The sequence below is a fragment of the Rhinoraja longicauda genome, chromosome 10, assembly GCF_053455715.1.
Source record: "Rhinoraja longicauda isolate Sanriku21f chromosome 10, sRhiLon1.1, whole genome shotgun sequence".
Classification (NCBI taxonomy): domain Eukaryota; kingdom Metazoa; phylum Chordata; class Chondrichthyes; order Rajiformes; family Arhynchobatidae; genus Rhinoraja; species Rhinoraja longicauda.
Genome location: NC_135962.1, coordinates 3,724,312 through 3,744,949, shown reverse-complemented (window position 1 = coordinate 3,744,949; position 20,638 = coordinate 3,724,312). Strand labels below are relative to the sequence as shown.

At 50.3% G+C, this 20,638-nt stretch overlaps 1 protein-coding gene across 1 annotated transcript in view; it reads right to left on the bottom strand.

Moving 5' to 3' along the window:
• Positions 1-12,030, bottom strand: part of cdkl1 (cyclin dependent kinase like 1 (CDC2 related kinase)) — a 33,222-nt gene extending 21,192 nt beyond the window's left edge. Inside the window, 3 exon segments of the mRNA XM_078407045.1 lie at positions 1,370-1,491; positions 11,862-11,999; positions 12,001-12,030. Coding sequence (XP_078263171.1) covers positions 1,370-1,491; positions 11,862-11,999; positions 12,001-12,030 — 290 coding nt within the window.
• Between the last annotated feature and the right edge of the window lie 8,608 nt (positions 12,031-20,638).

Below are 20,638 nucleotides of genomic sequence, written 5' to 3'. Positions count from 1 at the left end.
TAACACCGTGAAGCCCGCGGTCTCTGGTAAGAAGAGGCCGACTCGGGAGCTCCATGCCGCAGAGAGAGTTTCAACCGTCCCGACGCGGGAGTTTCGATCATCCCGACGCGAGGGCCTCGGACAGTCGGCAGCGGCGACTGTGGACGGTTCAACAGCCCCGACCGCGGGTGGACAACGAGGAAGATGGTTGAACTTTGTTACCTTCCATCACAGTGAGGAATGTGGAATCCGCTGTGGTGGATGTTCATGTTACATTTATTTTATGTGGCTGTGTGTCTTGTTGCTTTTCACTTAGTATGGCTGTATGGGAACTCAAATCTCACTCCACCTTGATTGGTGCATGTGACAATAAACTGAATCTTGAATGACTTTATGAATGCATTGAATACTTCATTGGCACATGTGATGAGTCACAGTGAAATTCTTTGCTTGCATACCCAAGGTATGCAAATAGTCGCTACATGAAGGGCACCGACAAAGTTACAAAGTACCCCGCCTCAGGTCCCCCTTTGTTCTCCATCCACACCAGGTCCCTGTTGTCCATCTCTCTCCCTCCCTCCCTCCCTCCCTCCCTCCCTCCCTCCCTCCCTCCCTCCCTCCCTCCCTCCCTCCCTCCCTCCCTCCCTCCCTCCCTCCCTCCCTCCCTCCCTCCCTCCCTCCCTCCCTCCCTCCCTCCCTCCCTCCCTCCCTCCCTCCCTCCCTCCCTCCCTCCCTCCCTCCCTCCCTCCCTCCCTCCCTCCCTCCCTCCCTCCCTCCCTCCCTCCCTCCCTCCCTCCCTCAATATCATGACTTTAAATTTACTGTATGCAGCTAAAAGGTGTTCACACAATAAATTCTTTAAATGTTTTTAATTTTACTCTTTAAATTTTCAATCTTTGCATTTTACCGTGTACAGGTGAAACATGTTCACTCAGTAGAATGACTTTAAATTTACCGTTCACAGATGAAACACATTTACGTGACTATCAGGTCACTTTAGTTATTGCTGAGAATTAACCAGTGTCGCAGATTTCAAAACCCAGGACATGAACCAAGAAAGATCAGTGTTTCAAACTCAGAAGTGAGTCTGTCACTATTCTGTCTCTATTCACACAGAAGGTCGAATGTGTACACCACTCTCAATATTACTCGCCCTTTAGGATTATAGAAGTATTAATATTTCACACCCTTTAGGGTCACAAACTATTAATATTATTCACCCATTAGGGCGAGAGAAGTATTAATATTACTCACCCATTAGGGTGAGAGAAGTATTAATATTATTCACCCTTTTGGGTGACAGAAGTATTAATATTACTCACCCTTTAGGGTGACAGAAGTTTTAATATTACTCACCCTTTAGGGTGACAGAAGTATTAATATTACTCACCCTTTAGGGTACCGGTTCAGTTCATCTAACACGGTGTGGTCACAATATTCAAAAACTAAATGAAGTCTTCGTTTCCTTCTGAAAACTTCGATCAAGTTGACGAGGTTGTTGTGCTTCAGTTGCTGAAAAATAAAACACAACTTTGTGCGTAAGAGAACTTTCCCTGCAACTTGATTCATTTCTCAGGCGGTTCTTTGCTTCAACAATATTAAAATTGGTTTAGCGAGGCGGTTTAATTGTAAGTCGGGGTTGACCAGGTGGTGGTTCATGACTTTCTATCACTGACCCATCGCACTGCCGAGGATGTGTGCACCTTGGAACCTCTCTCTGTATGTGGAGTCGAGACATTTCCACACAGAGGGTGGTGGGTGTGTGGAACAAGCTGCCGGAGGTGGTCGTTGAGGCAGGGACTATCCCAACGTTTAAGAGACATTTAGACAGGTTACTGGATAGGACAGGTTTGGAGGGAAGTGGGCCAAACACAGGCAGGTGGGACTAGTGTAACTGGGACATGTATTTATTCATAAAATGCTGGAGTAACTCAGCGGGACAGGCAGCATCTCTGGAGAGAAGGAATGGGTGACGTTTCGGGTCGAGACCCTTCTTCAGACATGTTGGTCGGAGAGGCAAGTTGGGCCGAAGGGCCTGTTTCCACGCTGTATCACTTTATGTGAAGACATGAGGGGGATCGACCAAAGACAACAGAAACACTGCCAAATTACTAATAGAAGGCCTTTCTCTACTCCATTGGGTTTCAGGCACATTTCTTCATGCACTCTGTGCATCAGTTTAGACGCGTGGTGCTGTTTATAAAGCAGCACGGCTGAATTCGGAGTTCAGTTCAGAGATACAACGTGGAAACAGGCCCTGGAAAATAACATCCTGACGTTGGTGCAGCGGGTAGAGCTGCTGCCTCACAGCGCCAGAGACCCGGGTTTGATCCTGACCTCGGGCGCTGCCTGTGTGGAGTTTGCACGTTCCCCCTATGACTGCATGGGTTTCCTCCGGGTGCTCCGGTTTCCTCCCACATCCCAAAGACGTGCCGGTTTGTAGGTTAACCGGCCCTCTGTAAATGTTCTCTGGTGTGTAGGGAGTGGATGGGAAAGTGGGACAACATGGAACTGATGTGAACGGGTGACCGATGGCCGGCGTGGGCTCGGTGGGCCAAAGGGCCTGTATCCGCGCTGTGTCTCACCTGGGTGACGCCAAGTAAACATGCCCCATACGGGGCTTCTAACCTGCACACACTAGACTGTCATGGATCCCACTCCATCCCATAATGCACAGCGCTGGAGCAGCATGGGAAACATGGGGTCAGTCAGGCTGGGATCAGGGGGTAACAGACTTCAAGGTCAATTTATTGTCACATGCACCAATAAGGTGCAGGTAAGGTGAAATTTAAAAGTCACAATTGTATTTAAGGGCGGCAGTGGTAGAGTTGCTGCCTCACAGCGCCGGAGACCCAGGTTCCATCCCGACTACGGGCGCTGTCTGTACGGAGTTTGTACGTTCTCCCCGTGACCTGCGTGGGTTTTCTCCGAGGTCACCGGTTTCCTCCCACACTCCGAAGACGTGCAGGTTTGTAGGTTAATTGGCTTGGTGTGTGTGTAAATTGTCCCTAATTGTGTGTAGGACAGTGTTAATGTGTGGGGATCGCTGGTCGGCACGGACTCGGTGGGCCGAAGGGCCTGTTTCCTCGCTGTATCTCTAAACTAAACTAAACTAAGCTTCCATAGCTCCCTCTGGCAGCACAAGTTTCAAGTATCTGAGGAGGGAATGGCCAGGCAACGTTTTGGGTCGAGACCCTTCTTCTGAGAGTATGTTTTTACTTCATTTACATGTACATCCACTTTAAACCTTTACGTGTAGAAAAGAAATGCAGGCGCTGGTTTAAATCGAAGGTAGACACAAAATGCTGGAGTAACTCAGCAGGTCAGGCAGCATCTCTGGAGAGAAAGAATGGGTGACGTTTCGGGTCGGGACCCTTCTTCAGACCAAACCTTTACGTAACTGCCGTTCACAGTCCAGAATCACACACAGTGTCTCAGAAGTCTCAAGGTAAGAGGAGTCTACTGAAAGCAGAAGGCTCATGATCCAGAAGGCCATGCAAAATTGCATTAGAAAACGAACACAGTTTGTCTCAAACACCCACCAGTTCGTCTGGCACATCCATAAGCTACCAAAACCAGGTCAAAGCAAATTAACAACAGAAAGCCTTTCATTAAAAGCTGGTACACTTACTGCATATGCACTCTTGACAACAGCAGCAAATAAATCAGTGCTCAGTTTCAATGTAGTAATTAGTCAGTCATTCTGTACTTGTATTTGTGTTTACCTTGGATTGCCAAACCGAGAAATAATTCATGCCAGAACATTAATAAAAGCACAGATTTATCTCCTGTCCAACAAAATTAACCGCACTTACATTCACAATGCAATATTTGATGCAGTGAGCAATCGCCCTGATTGTGCTACTTGGAGACCAGGTATGTTGTGATGTTGTTGTCAACATCACCTCCTGGTACAAAACATAACGTCAGGGAAATGGGGCTGATGAAGAATGCGCAGAGCGATACCCTATCATAATAATCAGCATCATAATCATACTTTATTAGCCAAGTATGTTTTGCAGCATACGAGGAATTAGTTTTGCCATACAGTCATACCAATAAAAAGCACAGGACACACAAATACATTTTAACATAAACATCCACCACAGCGACTCATCCACATTCCTCACTGTGATGGAAGGCGAATAAAAATTCAATCCTTAGATTTTAGATTTAGATTTAGAGATACAGCGCGGAAACAGGCCCTTCGGCCCACCGGGTCCGTGCCCACCCAGCGATCCCCGCACATTAACACGATCCTACACCCACTAGGGACAATTTTTTACATTTTACCCAGCCAATTAACCTACATACCTGCACGTCTTTGGAGTGTGGGAGGAAACCGAAGATCTCGGAGAAAACCCACGCGGGTCACGGGGAGAACGTACAAACTCCGTACAGACGGCGCCCGTAGTCAGGATCGAACCCGGGTCTCCGGCGCTGCATTCGCTGTAAGGCAGCAACTCTACCGCTGCGCCACAAGGGACACATCTAACACCCTCTTAAATATAGCCAATGAACTGGCCTCAACTACCTTCTGTGGCAGAGAATTCCACAGATTCACCACTCTCTGTGTGAAAAAAAACTTTCTCATCTCGGTCCTGAAGGGTCTCGACCCGAAACGTCACCCGTTCCTTCTCTCCAGAGATGCTGCCTGACCCGCTGAGTTACTCCAGCATTTTGTGTCTACCTACGATTTAAACCAGCATCTGCAGTTTTCTTTCATTCACACAAAGGGTGGTGAGTGTGTGGAACGAGCTGCCAGAGGAGGTAGCTGAGACAGGGTCGATCTGAACGTTTAAGAAACAGTTAGACAGGTACATGGATAGGACAGGTTTGGAGGGATATGGACCAAGCGCGGGCAGGTGGGATGAGTGTAGCTGGGACATTGTTGACCGGTGTGGGCAAGTTGGGCTGAAGGGCCTGTTTCCACACTGTATCACTCTCTGACTCTATTCCAGTGTAAATTATCACGATGGCCAGACTGGAGGTTCAGTGAGACAGTGCCAGTGGATCCATAATTTATTGATCTGGTTTCATAAGCCTGACATTATAGAACCCATTGGCAGAGGCAACAGCGTTGGCATTGCTTGTGGGAGGATGGAATTACTGGAAGTTGTTCCGTGAGGTGCAGGGAGGATCATTTTCGGGTAATACTGGAGTTGTGTGGAGTTTGCACCTTTAGTTTAGAGATACAGCGCGGAAACAGGCCCTTTCGGCCCACCGGGTCCGCGCTGACCAGCGATCCCCACACACTAACACTATCCTAAGTATCACAAAATGCTGGAGTAACTCAGCAGGTCAGGCAGCATCTAGGAGAGAGGGAATGGGTGACGTTTCGGGTTGAGACCCTTCTTCAGACTTAACACCATCCTACACACACGATGGACAATTTTTACATTTACCAAGCCAATTAACCTACGAACCTGTACATCTTTTGGAGTGTGGGAGGAATCCGAAGATCTCGGAGGAAAACCCACGCAGGTCACGGGGAGAACGTACAAACTCCGTACAGACGGCGCCCGTAGTCGCGATGGAACCCGGGTCTCTGGCGCTGCATTCGCTGCAAGGCAGCAACTCTACCGCTGCGCCACCGTGCTGCCAACGTTCTCCCTGCGATTGCCTGGGGCTCCTCCGGATGCTCCAGTTTCCCCCCACACACCAGAGATAGGTGGGTTGGTCGGTGAATTGGCTGCTGTACAGTTCCCCCGTGTGTGCAGGGGAGAGGTAGATCGTGTGAAGGTATCGGGGTGAGTGCAGGGTTGGTGTAGATGGTCGGTACAGTCTCAGTGAGGCCACTCACCCGTGTCCCTGCTGTACCACTCCTTGACTAAACTACGGAAGGAGGCAACAGTCAAGGAAGATTGTTTGAGTTAATGTTCAAAGCAAAAACCTCAGCAATTCCAGCCTTTGGTATTCAGCAAATACTTGCAGCGTGAGGATACACAGTTAGTGCAAATTGCCATCCACTGGGCAACAAATATGTTCCAAGCATACTGATTGTACGCCAACTTCCATTGCCAACTTCCCCTCAGCTAACAATCAACCATCCTACATTACCTTGATCATCGTCCCCTTTGACCTGCGTTTTCACTCCTTCCCCTTCCATATCTCTTGGGTGAGAGTTACATAGAAACATTGAAAATAGGTGCAGGAGGAGGCCATTTGGCCCTTCGAGCCAGCACCGCCATTCATTGTGATCACGGCTGATCATCCACAATCAGTAACCCGTGCCTGCCTTCTCCCCATATCCCTTGATTCCACTAGCCCCTAGAGCTCTATCTAACTCTCTTTTAAATTCACCCAGTGAATCGGCCTCCACTGCCCTCTGTGGCAGAGAATTCCACAAATTCACAACTCTCTGGGTGAAAAAGTTTTTTCTCGCCTCAGTTTTAAATGGCCTCCCCTTTATTCTTAGACTGTGACCCCTGGTTCTGGACTCCCCTTCACAACCCACCACCACAATACAAGTAAAACAAATTTTCCTTAAAGTATTTGGAGTGTGGGAGGAAACTGAAGATCTCGGAGAAAACCCAGGCAGGTCACGGGGAGAACGTACAAACTCCGTACAGACAGCGCCCGTAGTCGGAATGGAACCCGGGTCTCTGGCGTTGCATTCACTGTAAGGCAGCAACTCTACCGCTGCGCCCACCGTGCCGCCTTGTAAATAGTTGATTTATTCAAGTATTTACAAGACTAATTACAGCACCAAATAATTCAAAACAAAACCTACCACCACAATACAAGTAAAACAAATTTTTCCTTAAGCAAAGATATCCCCATCCTTACTAAGGATATACTCAACCCCCCGCAGTGCCCAGCGGTCCCAGAAACCCCCCAGGGTGCCCGTGGGCAGCGCGTGTTCCCTCTCCAACACCACCCGGGCGCGGATGTAACCCCGGCAAAGGGGCAGGCAGCCGGCTTGGGCAGAGCCCTCCTTCCGCCTGGCGCCGTGACTCGCGGATGGCCCAGCTTGGCCAGGCCCAGGAGCAACCCAACCAGGACATCTTCAGCCCTACCCTCCCCCCTACGCACAGAGTGGCCACAGATGAGGATGGTGGGTGAGAAGTGCAGCCGGAAGGCAAGGAGCAGCCCCTTTAGATAATGGAACAGGGGCTGCAACCTCACACACTCCATGTACACGTGGAACACAGACTCACACACTCCATGTACACGTGGCACACAGACTCTACCAGCCCACAACAGTGGCAGGCGGTTGGCGAGTCTGTGAACCTGTCCTTGGGGACATGACACCGTTTTATCAGAGGTTCAGAGAGCACAGCAAAGGTCCCAGTGTGGAGAGAGGCTGCTAATGAACTGTGCTGTGTGATCATGAATCAGCACAGCACAGTCTACAGGCTGTGTGGGAAGGAACTGCAGGTGCTGGCTCACACCGAAGATAGACACTAAATGCCGGCGTAACTCAGCGGGACAGGCAGCATCTCTGGAGAGATGCAATGGGGGACATTTCGGGTGATGACCTTTCTCCAGAGATGCTGCCTGACCAGCTGAGTTACTCCAGCATTCGTGTCTCTCTTGAGTGCTGAAGAACAGCCCGTTCCATCAGACTTTGATCAGTGCGGGTGTCAGGGGTTACGGGGAGAAGGGCAGGAGAATGGGGTTGTGAGGGAGAGATAGATCAGCCGTGATCGAATGGCAGAGTAGACTCGATGGGCCGAATGGCCTTGTTCTGATCCTATCACTTATGAACTTATGACCTGCCTCACTAACCTCACTAACGCGCCTCACTAACCTGCCTCACTAACCCACCTCACTAATCTCAGTAACCCGCCTCACTAACCCGTCTCACTAACCCGCCTCACTAACCCACCTCATTAATCTCACTAACCCACCTCACTAACCAACCTCACTAATCTCAGTAACCCGCCTCTAACTCACTAACCTGTCTCACTAACCTGCCTCACTAACCTGCCTCACTAATCTCACTAACCTGCCTCATTAACTCACTAACCTGTCTCACTAACCTGTCTCACTAACCCGCCTCACTAAACTATCCCGCCTCACTAAACTAACCCGCCTCACTAACTAACAAGTACCACAGCAGCACCAGCCCATCACACACACCACACTCCCCACCATTGTAGATGTGGCCCAGTCCATCACACACACCACACTCCCCACCACGGGCTCCATCCACACTTCACTCTGCCTCGGGAAAGCAGTCGACAAAATCAAAGTCCTGGCAGGAAGCTGATTTCTCCTCCAGTTGATTCATTCACACGTTGACCCAACGCAAACCCACCGCCTGTTTGTGCCCAAGTCCAGTGGGATTATCACAAGGGCTTCCCTTCCAAACCAAACAACGAGACTGTGTCACTAGCTCCACATCAGAGTCCACACACAGTCCCATTATACACACAGTCCCTTTACACACACACACACACACACACACACACACACACACACACACACACACAGTCCCGTTTTACACACACACACACACACACACACACACACACACACACACACACACACACACACAGTCCCATTACACACACACAGTCCCATTACACACACAGTCCCGTTATACACACACACAGTCCCGTTTTACACACACACACACAGTCCCATTACACACACAGTCCCATTACACACACACAGTCCCGTTTTACACACACACACACACACAGTCTCATTACACACACAGTCCCATTACACACACACAGTCCCGTTACACACACACACACACAGTCCCGTTACACACACACACACAGTCCCGTTACACACACACAGTCCCGTTACACACACAGTCCCATTACACACACACAGTCCCGTTTTACACACACACACACACAGTCTCATTACACACACAGTCCCATTACACACACACAGTCCCGTTACACACACACACACACAGTCCCGTTACACACACACACACACACACACAGTCCCATTACACACACACAGTCCCGTTACAAACACACAGTCCCGTTACACACACAGTCCCCTTACACTATCTGGCAAAATTCACCCTGACAGAAATTGAGGTGTGGGTTAATATTCACTCTCACGGTATTTGTGTGAAAATAAGTACATAAACAAAGACAGTTCGTTTTGAACGGTGATTTCTTGCCCGATGTAGACAGGACATGGGTTATAGAACATCACAACACCGACACAGAGACTGAAACCCCCCACTGTAACACAGAGGAATCGTACTTCACACCACGTCTGTGATGAACTCCGTTTAGAGATACAGCGCGGAAACAGGCCCTTCGGCCCACCGGGTCCACGCCGACCAGCGATTCCCACACATTAACACTGTCCTATACACACTAGGGACAATTTTTACATTTACCCAGCCAATTAACCTACATACCTGTACGTCTTTGGAGTGTGGGAGGAAACCGAAGATCTCGGAGAAAACCCACACAGGTCACGGGGAGAACGTACAAACTCCGTACAGACGGCGCCCGTAGCTGGGATGGAACCCGGGTCTCCGGCGCTGTATTCGCTGTAAGGCAGCAACTCTACCGCTGCACCACCGTGCACAGTTTGGGAACTCCCGGAATCCTGGACAAGATTTACTCCCAACCCTGAACAGAGGGTTTCAAGGAGTTTTTATTCCGTGTTTACACTTTACAATGCTCCAGGAAGTACAAGACTTTCAAGAATCACATTACATCAGACAGTCATTGGTACAAGCGTTCACGGAAAGCCTCCAGAGTCCCCATGGGCACCGCGTGTTCCCTCTCCAGTGACACACGAGCACGGATGAAGGCCCGGAAGAGGGGCAGGCAGCCGAATCTGGTGTGACCATCGACCCGCCCGCTGCCTGGACCCACGAACGGCCATCTTGGTCAGGCCCAGGAGCAGACCGACAGGGAGACCCCACACTCCCGATCAACCCTCCCCATCCCCACTCTGTACCGGGCGACCAAATACCAAGACCGTGGGACTAAAATGCAACCGGAACGTGAGGAGCAGCCCCTTGAGATAGTGATTCACCCACTGAGTACCGTGTCAGCCCGTGTGGAAACCACACCAGGAACATTCACCGGGACAGCCAGTGAGAGCGGGCGCTACAGAAATGCACCTTCACCCCTGCAGCTCACGGCTACCTGCTGCCAAAGGTTGTTCTAGTTAAAGGATTACAACTGGCCAGAGACAGCGACCAGGCTCAGCTGGAGATTGTCTGGCAGTTTGTACAACTGGGCAATATTCTGAAGAATATTCTCCACTCGAAACGTCACCTATTACTTTTCTCCAGAAATGCTGCCTGACCACTGTCCCACACGGTAAACATGTGTACCCACAGTGTAAACACATGTGCCCACAGTGTAGCGTGTACACACATACTAAACACGTGTGCCCAGTGTAGCGTGTACCCACAGTAAACACGTGTGCCCAGTGTAGCATGTACCCATATAGTAAACACGTGTGCCCACAGTGTAGCGTGTACCCACAGTAAACACGTGTGCCCACAATGTAACATGTACCCACCCAGTAAACACGTGTGCCCACCCAGTAAACACATGAGCCCACCCAACAAACACGTGTGCCCACAGTGTAGCTTGTACACATAGTAAACAAGTGTGCCCGCGAGGTAAACAAGTGTGCCCGTGCCGTAAACACGTGTGCACGCACACAGTGCACACATACCCACAATGTACCCATGTTTGGTCAGGGGAGGCCGAGGGGAGACCTTATTGAGGTGCACAAGATCACGAGGGGCAGGGATAACGTGAACACTCAGCCTTATTCCCAGGGTAGAAGATTGTAAAACCAGGGGGCGCAGCTTTAAGGTGAGAGGGGGGATTTAGGGGGAACCTCAGGGGCACCTCGTCCACTCAGAGGGTGGTCCCTATCTGGGACGAGCTGCCAGAGGGAGCTGGAGGAGCGGGGGGTACAGTCACAACGTCTGAAAGACATCTGGACAGATGTGTGGCTCGGAATGGGTTAGAGGGACACGTGCCAAATGCAGGCCAATGCGACCAGTCCAATGGCCAACATGGTCAACACGGACAAGGCGGGCCGAAGGGCCTGTTCCTGTGCAGCACAACTCCCTGACCTGGGGTGTTGGAGAGGGAGGGAGGGGTGAGGGAGGGCGATGGAGAGAGCAAGGGAGAGAGGGAGGAGGGAGAGAGGGCATCCGGGGGAGAGAGAGGGGAGGAGGGTACCCGGGGGGGGGGGAGGGTGGGAGGGAGAGAGGGAGGGAGGGTGTCTGAGGGAGGGAGGGTCAGGGAGGGGTGTCGGGGATGGGGAGAGGGGAGGAGAAGGGGGAGAAGGGGAGGGGGTCGGGGTTGGGGTCGGGGAGGGAGGGAGGGAGGTCAGAGGGGGAGGGTACCCATGGGAGAGAGAGGGTGTCGGGGAGGGGTGACGAGGGGGGGGGTGACGAGGGGGGGGAGAGGGGAGGAGAGTCAGGAGGGAGGGAAGAGGAAGGGTTAGAGGGGAGGGCAGGGAGAGGGAGGGAGGTCAGAGGGGGAGGGTGCCCGGGGGAGAGAGAGGGGAGGAGGGGTACCCGGGGGGGGGGGGGGGGAGGGTGGGAGAGAGAGGGGGTCGGGGAGGGGTGGCGGGATGGAGTCAGGAGGGAGGGAGAGAGGGGAGAGTGGGGGAGTCGGGGAGGGGGGAGAGGGGGAGAGGGGAGGAGGGAGGGGTGTTGGGGAGGGTACCCGGGGGAGGGAGAGGGGAGGGAGGGGAGAGGGGGGGGGAGAGGGGGAGAGGGTGTCAAGGGGAGGATACCGGGGTGGGGGAGAGGGTGAGGCAGGGAGAGAGGGTGAGGGGAGTCGAGGAGGGGGGTCGGGAAGGCATGGGGGGGGAGAGAGGGAGAGGGTGTCAAGGGGAGGATACCGGGGGGAGAGGGTGAGGCAGGGAGAGAGGGGGAGAAGGGGGGAGAGAGGGGAGGGCGGGGGTCTCTTCACCTTCAACATGCGGATCTCCCTCATCGCGATCTTCCTGATCACAGGATCTTCCTCCGACTCCACGAAGCGTTTGACGGCGACCACCTGCCCACTCACACGGTCCCGGCATTTAAACACCTCCCCGTAAGCCCCCTCCCCCAATCTTGCCCAGACGGTCATAGCGCTCCATGGCCCGGGGTAGAGAGAGAGATAGAGGGGGAGAGATAGAGGGGGGGAGAGAGATAGAGGGGGAGAGATAGAGGGGGGAGAGATAGAGGGGGGAGAGAGATAGAGGGGGGGGGGGGAGATAGAGGGGGGAGAGATAGAGGGGGGAGAGAGATAGAGGGGGGAGAGAGATAGAGGGGGGAGAGATAGAGGGGGGAGAGATAGAGGGGGGAGAGAAATAGAGGGGGGAGAGATAGAGGGGGGAGAGAGATAGAGGGGGAGAGATAGAGGGGGAGAGAGATAGAGGGGGGAGAGAGATAGAGGGGGGAGAGAGATAGAGGGGGAGAGATAGAGGGGGGAGAGATAGAGGGGGGAGAGAGATAGAGGGGGGAGAGATAGAGGGGGGAGATAGATAGAAGGGGGGAGAGATAGAGGGGGGAGAGAGATAGAGGGGGGAGAGATTAGAGGGGGAGAGAGATAGAGGGGGGAGAGAGGTAGAGGGGGGGGAGAGATAGAGAGGGGAGAGAGATAGAGGGGGGAGAGAGAGATAGAGGGGGGAGAGATAGAGGGGGGAGAGATAGAGGGGGGAGAGAGATAGGGGGGGGAGATAGAGGGGGGAGAGAGATAGAGGGGGGGGGAGAGAGATAGAGGGGGGAGAGATAGAGGGGGGAGAGATAGAGGGGGAGAGAGATAGAGGGGGGGAGATAGGGGGGGAGAGAGATAGAGGGGGGAGAGATAGAGGGGGAGAGAGATAGAGGGGAGAGAGATAGAGGGGGGAGAGATAGAGGGGGAGAGAGATAGAGGGGGGAGAGAGAGGGAGAGTAGAGGGGGACAGGGGAGGGGAGCGGGTGAGGTGCCGGCTGTGAGCCGGGCTATGGGACCTGTCCGGCGGCGGCGGCGGAGGGAGAGGGCGGGGGGGGGGTCCGCTCTCGGGGGGAGTCTCCGGGTCTCCGGGTCTCCGGCGCCCGTCCGGGGAAGGTCCGTCTGGGCTCAGAGTGGGGAGGGAGGGAGGGAGGGTGGGTGGAGAGAGAGAAGGAGGGAGGGAGGAGAGGGGAGGAGGGAGGAGGGAGGAGGACGGGGCGGGGGCGGGGAGAGGCGGGCACTGTCCCGGGCACAGGCTAGAGGATGGAGCTGGAGGATGGAGACTGAGCTGAGGGGTGGCCCGACACTGGGGCATCCACAGAGGGACAGGGTCCTTTCACCCAGAGCAGGGGGGGGGGGGGCAAGGGACAGAGGATGAAGGCGAGAGGGGAGAGAGAGAGAGAGAGAGAGAGAGAGAGAGGGAAGAGAGAGAGAGAGAGAGAGGGAGGGGGGGGGTGGGGAGGGGGAGAGAGGGGGGGGGGGAGAGAGAGGGAAGAGAGAGGGGGAGAGGGAGGGGGGGGGAGGGGGAGAGGGGGGGGAGAGAGAGGGGAAGAGAGAGGGGGAGAGAGAGGGAGAGGGGAGAGAAAGGGGGGGAGAGAGGGGGATAGAGAGAGGGGGATAGGGGGAGAGGGGGGGGGGAAGGGGGGGGAGAGAGAGAGAGAGGGAGGGGGGGTGAGGGGGAGAGGGGGGGAGAGAGGGGAAGAGAGAGGGGGAGAGGGGGAGAGGGGGGGGGGAAGGGGGGGGGAGAGAGAGAGAGGGAGGGGGGGTGAGGGGGAGAGGGGGGGAGAGAGGGGAAGAGAGAGGGGGAGAGGGGGGGAAAGGGGGAGGGGAGAGAGGGAGAGGGGAGAGAAAGGGGGGAGAGAGAGGGGGATAGAGAGAGGGGGATAGGGGGAGAGAAGGGGGGAGAGGGGGGGGAGGGGGGAGAGAGGGGGGGAAGAGGGGGGAGAGAGAGGGGGGGGCAGATTCAACAGGAATCTATTGAATCTATAGGATTCAATAGGACAGGTGATCCTGGGAATAATGCAGAAGTTGGAGGATCAATTTATCCCAAACATAGAAAATAGGTGCAGGAGGAGGCCATTCGGCCCTTCGAGCCTGTACGCACCCCCATTCAATATGATCATGGCTGATCATCCAGCTCAGTATCCTGTACCTGCCTTCTCTCCATACCCCCTGATCCCTTTAGCCACAAGGGCCACATCTAACTCCCTCTTAAATATAGCCAATGAACTGGCCTCAACTACCTTCTGTGACGCCTTGTTCTGGACTCCCCCAACATCTGGGAACAATCTTCCTGCATCTAGCGTCTCCAACCCCTTAAGAATTTTGTAAGTTTCTTTTTTTTTTTTTTTTTAATTTTTGAAAAGCATATGTACAAATAGAAATAAAAGACACATTTGTTACAGAGTTCTTACATAGCTTCAATTTTTAAATTTTTAAAGAGAGAAAATAAAAAAATAAAGAAGAAAGGAAAAAAAACAACAACAAAAACTTATAAACTATTGGGAAGAGAGAATAAGAGGATTAAAAAAAAGATATAACTATAAAAATTAAAGGGAGTAGATCCGGGAGACAATAACCACAGTTGTACATCCAACCCTTAACTCAAGTTTCAACTTTTAATTTTAAATTTTTATTTTAGTCCTGTGCCAAACCCATTTACTTTTCTAAAAATTCAATAAATGGAGACCATATTTTTTTTAATAACTCAGGTTTGTCAATTAAGGCAAATCTTATTTTTTCCAAATGCAGGGTCTCTGTCATTTCCGTAGTCCACATTTTAATTGTGGGGGTTATTGGTTTTTTCCAAAATGTAAGTATTAATTTTTTCGCAGTTATTAGACTGTAATCAAGAAAATGTACCTGACTTGTTGTAAAGTTTGTAGTATGTTCTGATAATCCTAATATAATTAATTTTGGATCCATATCCAATTGCTTGTTGATAACTTTAGAAACTATTTAAAAAATCTCCAACCAGAAGTTTTGCATTTTTATACAAGTTACGAAAATATGAGTTAAATTAGCTTCTTGAAATTGACATTTATCACAAATAGGAGAGATACTAGGAAAATCCTATTTAATTTCGTCTTCGAATAATGTAATCTATGTATTATTTTAAATTGTATTAAGGAATGTCTAGTATTTAATGAACATTGGTGTATATGTTGTAAACTTTCATCCCATATATCTTGCATTATGAGTTGATTCAATTCGTCCTCCCATGCTCGTCTATAAGATTCTGATGACGGAATGTCAGTGTCTAGGAGAGTATTATAAATAAAGGATATTAATTTATTTGAATTATAATGTCGATTCAGGCATACATCAAGTGTTTCTGGACCTCTAAACTTATATTCTTGCATGTGTAATTTTACATAATCTCTAAGTTGTAAATATCTAAAATAATTATTAACATGTAATCCGTACTTCTGCTGTAAATCCTGAAAAGAAAGAAAAGTTCCCTTATGATAAAGATCTCCCACCATTTAATTCCATAACTTTTCCATTGAGCAAATCCTCTATCTAAGACAGACGGTTTAAAAGAAGGGTTATTCGCAATAGGAAGGAAAACAGATAATTTACTCAATTTTAACGTAAGATTTAATTGTTTCCAGCCTTCTCTCCATACCCCCTGATCCCTTTAGCCACAAGGGCCACATCTAACTCCCTCTTAAATATAGCCAATTAACTGGCCTCAACTACCCTCTGTGGCAGAGAATTCCACAGATTCACCACTCTGTGTGAACAAAAACGTTCTCATCTCGGTCCTAAAAGACTTCCCCCTTATCCAGTGTATACAAGCCTAATTGCTCCAGCCTTTCAACATACGACAGTCCCGCCATTCCGGGAATTAACCTAGTGAACCTACGCTGCACGCCCTCAATAGCAAGAATATCCTTCCTCAAATTTGGAGACCAAAACTGCACACAGTACTCCAGGTGCGGACTCACCAGGGCCCGGTACAACTGTAGAAGGACCTCTTTGCTCCTATACTCAACTCCTCTTGTTATGAAGGCCAACATTCCATTGGCTTTCTTCACTGCCTGCTGTACCTGCATGCTTCCTTTCAGTGAGGAAGATGCTATGAGGTTGCAGGGTGACTTGGACAGGTTGTGTGAGTGGGCGGATGCATGGCAGATGCAGTTTAATGTGGATAAGTGTGAGGTTATCCACTTTGGTGGCAAGAACAGGAAGGCAGAGTATTATCTGAATGGCGTGTAGGAAGGAAAACTGCAGATGGTCGTTTAAATCGGAGGTAGACTCGAAATGCTGGAGTAACTCAGCGGGTCATGCAGCATCTCTGGAGAGATGGAATGGGTGACGTTTCGGTTTCAGTCTGAAGAAGGGTCTCAACCCGAGACGTCACCCATTCCTTCTCTCCAGAGATGCTGCTTGACCCGCTGAGTTACTCCAGCATTTTATGTCTTCCTTCTATTATCTGAATGGTGTCAGGTTAGGAGAAGGGGAGGTGCAGCGAGACCTGGGTGTCCTTATATATCAGTCACTGAAAGTAAGCATGCAGGTACAGCAGACAGCGAAGAAAGGTAATGGCATGTTGGCCTTCATAATGAGAGGAGTTGAGAAAAGGAGCAAAGAGGTCCTTCTGCAGTTGTACAGGGGCCTGGTGAGACCACACCAAGAGTGTGCAGTTTTGGTCTCCTAATCTGAGGAAGGACATTCGGGCTATTGAGGGAGTGCAGCGTAGGTTCACGAGGTTAATTCTGGGATGGCGAGACTGTCATATGATTATAGAATGGAGCGACTGGGCTTATATTCACTGGAATTTAGAAGGATGAGAGGGGATCTTATTGAAACATATAAGATTATTAAGGGATTGGACACGTTAGAGGCAGGAAACATGTTCCCGATGCTGGGGGAGTCCAGAACCAGGGGCCACAGTCTAAGAATAAGGGGTGGGCCATTTAGAACTGAGATGGGGAAAAACTTTTTCACCCAGAGTTGTGAATTTGTGGAATTCTCTGCCTCAGAAGGCAGTGGAGGCCAATTCATTGGATGCATCAAAAGAGAGTTAGATAGAGCTCTAGGGGCTAGCAGAATCAAGGGATATGGGGAGAAGGCAGGCACGGGTTACTGATTGTGGATGATCAGCCATGATCACAATGAATGGCGGTGCTGGCTCGAAGGGCCAAATGGCCTCCTCCTGCACCTATTGTCTATGTATCTATGCATCTGTGATGGGGAATAGTGGGGGGTTTGTTGTACATCTAGATGGAGCACAGGGAAGGGGAGGGAGGGAGGGAAGGAGGGAGGGGGGGTTGAAGGGGAAGGAAAGAGGGAGGAAGGAAGGTGTATATTGTACAATTGAGAGGGCTGAGTTAAGCAGCACTAGCTGGATGGGCATTTTGGTTGGATTCCTCGTGCTGCTTGCGTCTGGTCTACAGAGTGTTTCGGGAAGGATGGATAAAAACCATCCAGGTCACACACAGGAATCGTTCTGACGGTGAAAGACTGGGGGCTGCTGGTTACAGTGGGGAAAGGTCACAAAATAATCACAGCGAGTCAGAAAAAGCTGGAGTAACGCAGCGGGTCAGGCAGCATCTCTGGAGAGAAGGAGTCTGAAGAAGGGTCTCGACCCGAAACGTCACCTATTCCTGCTCTCCAGAGACGCTGGCTGCCTGACCCTCTGAGTTACTCCAGCAGTTTGTGTCTATCTTCGGTTTAAACCGGCATCTGCAGTTCCTTAGGGGGAAAAAAAACTGCAGATGCTGGTTTAAATCGAAGGTAGACACAAAATGCTGGAGTAACTCAGCGGGTCAGGCAGCATCTCAGGAGAGAAGGAATGGGTGACGTTTCGGGTCGAGACCCTTCTTCAGATTGAATGAAGGGTCTCAACCCGAAACGTCACCCATTCCCTCTCTCCCCTCTGACCCGCTGAGTTACTCCAGCATTTTGTGTCTACCATCTGCAGTTCCTTCCTACACAATAATCATTCCAATTTATTTATGGATTGGCTGTGGTGAAACTCGACCAAGTCTGTGGGGCGTTTAATTGTGGTGGTGGGAAGGCAGAGTGATGATTGAAGGGTGCCAGTGATCGTGGAGAGAGGCCAGCACTGGAAACTAGGTCAGGCCATACCAGGTATCATGGAAATTAGGCTTGAAGAGTCAGTCACTGCCAAGGTGATCGGGTAGCAGCTTTAGACTGTCTCTGGGCATTACTAATGAATGCTGGCTAGAAACCAGGCTCAGCTGTGCAATACAGTTGTCACGTTACTAATCCGTATGGGAGATTGTCACAAAGGTTACAGGGGCCAAACACAGGCAGCGCACTGCAGATGTGAGAGTGGATGGTCAGAAGCTGGGACGTCTATCCTCTGGAGAGCAGGAGGCTGAAGGGTGACCTGACTGCAATGTACAGATCAGGAGGGGCAAGGATAAAGTGAACGCTCACAGTCAATAGTGCACACAGATCACTAGTTAGCAATAAAACAGCTGCACTTCTGCACAATGAAAGAAAAAGTTTTCAATGGAATAACGCACTTGCATTAAATGGAAATGAAATGAAAATTCCTCGTATGTTGCAAAACATACTTGGCTATTAAAGTATGATTATGGTTATGAAATCAATTCTTATATTTTATGCATTTATTCACAAAATGCTGGAGTCTCGAGGGTCTCGACCCGAAACGTCGCCCATTCCTTCTCTCCCGAGATGCTGCCTGACCTGCTGAGTTACTCCAGCATTTTGTGAATAAATACCTTCGATTTGTACCAGCATCTGCAGTTATTTTCTTATTCTACCTTATATTGTATGCATGATCAGTGTGGGAGCTCCCCTATTTCCCCCAGAGTAGAGGATTCTAAATCTAGAGAGTACAGGCTTAAGGCAAGAGGGGAGAGGTTTAAGAGGGACAACTTTTTCCACAGAGGGTTAGTCCGTATCCGGGACGAGCTAGCAGAGGAAGCTGCAGAAGTAGATACAATCCTGACTTTTAAAAGACATTAGGCCAGATATATGGATAGGAAGGGTTTAGAGGGATATGGGGCAAATGGAGGCAAGTGGGACTAGCCCAGCATGGATGTTGGTCCAAAACGGATGTTTTGGTGCTGCACCCCTCTGCGACTCTTAACCTTAGCATTAGCCTTTTAATGCAATTAGTTACAAAATAAGTTTAAGAATAAGGGGTAGGCCATTTAGAACAGAGATGAGGAAAAACTTTTTTAGTCAGAGAGTTGTGAATCTGTGGAATTCTCTGCCTCAGAGGGCAGTGGAGGCCAATTCTCTGAATACATTCAAGAGGGAGCTGGATAGAGCTCTTAAGGATAGCGGAGTCAGGGGGTATGGGGAGAAAGCAGGAACGGGGTACTGATTGAGAATGATCAGCCATGATCACAATGAATGGCGGTGCTGGCTCGAAGGGCCGAATGGCCTCCTCCTGCACCTATTTTCAATGTTTCTATGTAACTCTCACCCAAGAGAGATGGAAGGGTAAGTAGTGAAAACTCAGGCCTACTCCTGCATCTATTTTTTAATGTTTCTATGTAAGGAGATGCAGGAAACTGTAGATGCTGGAATCTTGCACAAAACAAAATGCTGGAGTCACTCAGTGGGTCAGGCAACATCTCTAGAGTAATAAGGGTTTCGACCCAAAACGTTGCCTGCCCATGTCCTCCACAGATGCTGCCTGGCCCACTGTGTTACTCCAGCACTTTGTGTTTTGCTTCTCCTCTGGTAACTGTTGCAAACATCCAGTCCCAATAAGTGGCGGGAGCTGGCTGTGAATGGGCTCTCGTGAGCCGTACATGACTGCAGTGTCCAGTTCAGGCCCTTCCCTGGATCACACACACACAATGCCTGATGGCCACAAAACACATGCCAATGTAATCAGGTGGTCTTCCCTCTGGGTGACCGCACGCAACAAGATGCTTTCCACCAAAACTCTGTACACGTCAACTAAACTAAGCAACTTCTGCAGCAGCGCTTGGTCTTGCTAATTTGATCAGTGTTAATCACAAAAGTGAGGTCATGCTCTTTAAACCCAGTCCATATTCTACGACTAGAGAATCTAGGAGCAGAGGTCATAGCCTTAGAATTAAAGGGCGTTCCTTTAGGAAGGAGATGAGGAGGAATTTCTTTAGTCAGAGGGTGGTGAATCAGTAGAATTATTTGCCACAGAAGGCTGTGGAGGCCACGTCAGTGGATATTTCTAAGGCAGGGATGGATAGATTCTTGATTAGTACGGGTGTCGGGGGTTATGGGGAGAAGGCAGGAGAATGGGGTTGAGGGAGAGATAGAATGGCGGAGTAGACTTGATGGGCAGAACGGCCTAATTCTGCTCCTGTCACTTATATTGTAGTGCAGCTGAAGGCAGTCACCACAATAACCATCACTGTGCAGCCAATACAGCTCACGCCCAGCTTTGTGTTTAAATGAGCAGCTGACAGAAGGAGCAAGAAATCGAAGGAGGGGGGATAATATCATTTACAAATCCTCACCATCTACTGAAAAGGGGAAATATCATTTACAAATCCTCACATTCTACTAAAAATTATCTGCTGAAGTTGGTTTCCAGGTGTTTACACACACCGATCTAACTTTCCGACATCAATATCATTTAGTAAACATATACAAACTTCAGGAGGTGCGTTTGATAATCAGAAGATTCAAAGACATTATTTGAAATTTGCACCATTTCCACAACCGAGAGCTTCCCTCAGCCCATCTCAATGTAACGTGTGTCTGCCTGTTCTAGGTGTAGGAACAGTAGATGCTGGTATCTGCCTGTTGTAGGTGTAGGAACAGTAGATGCT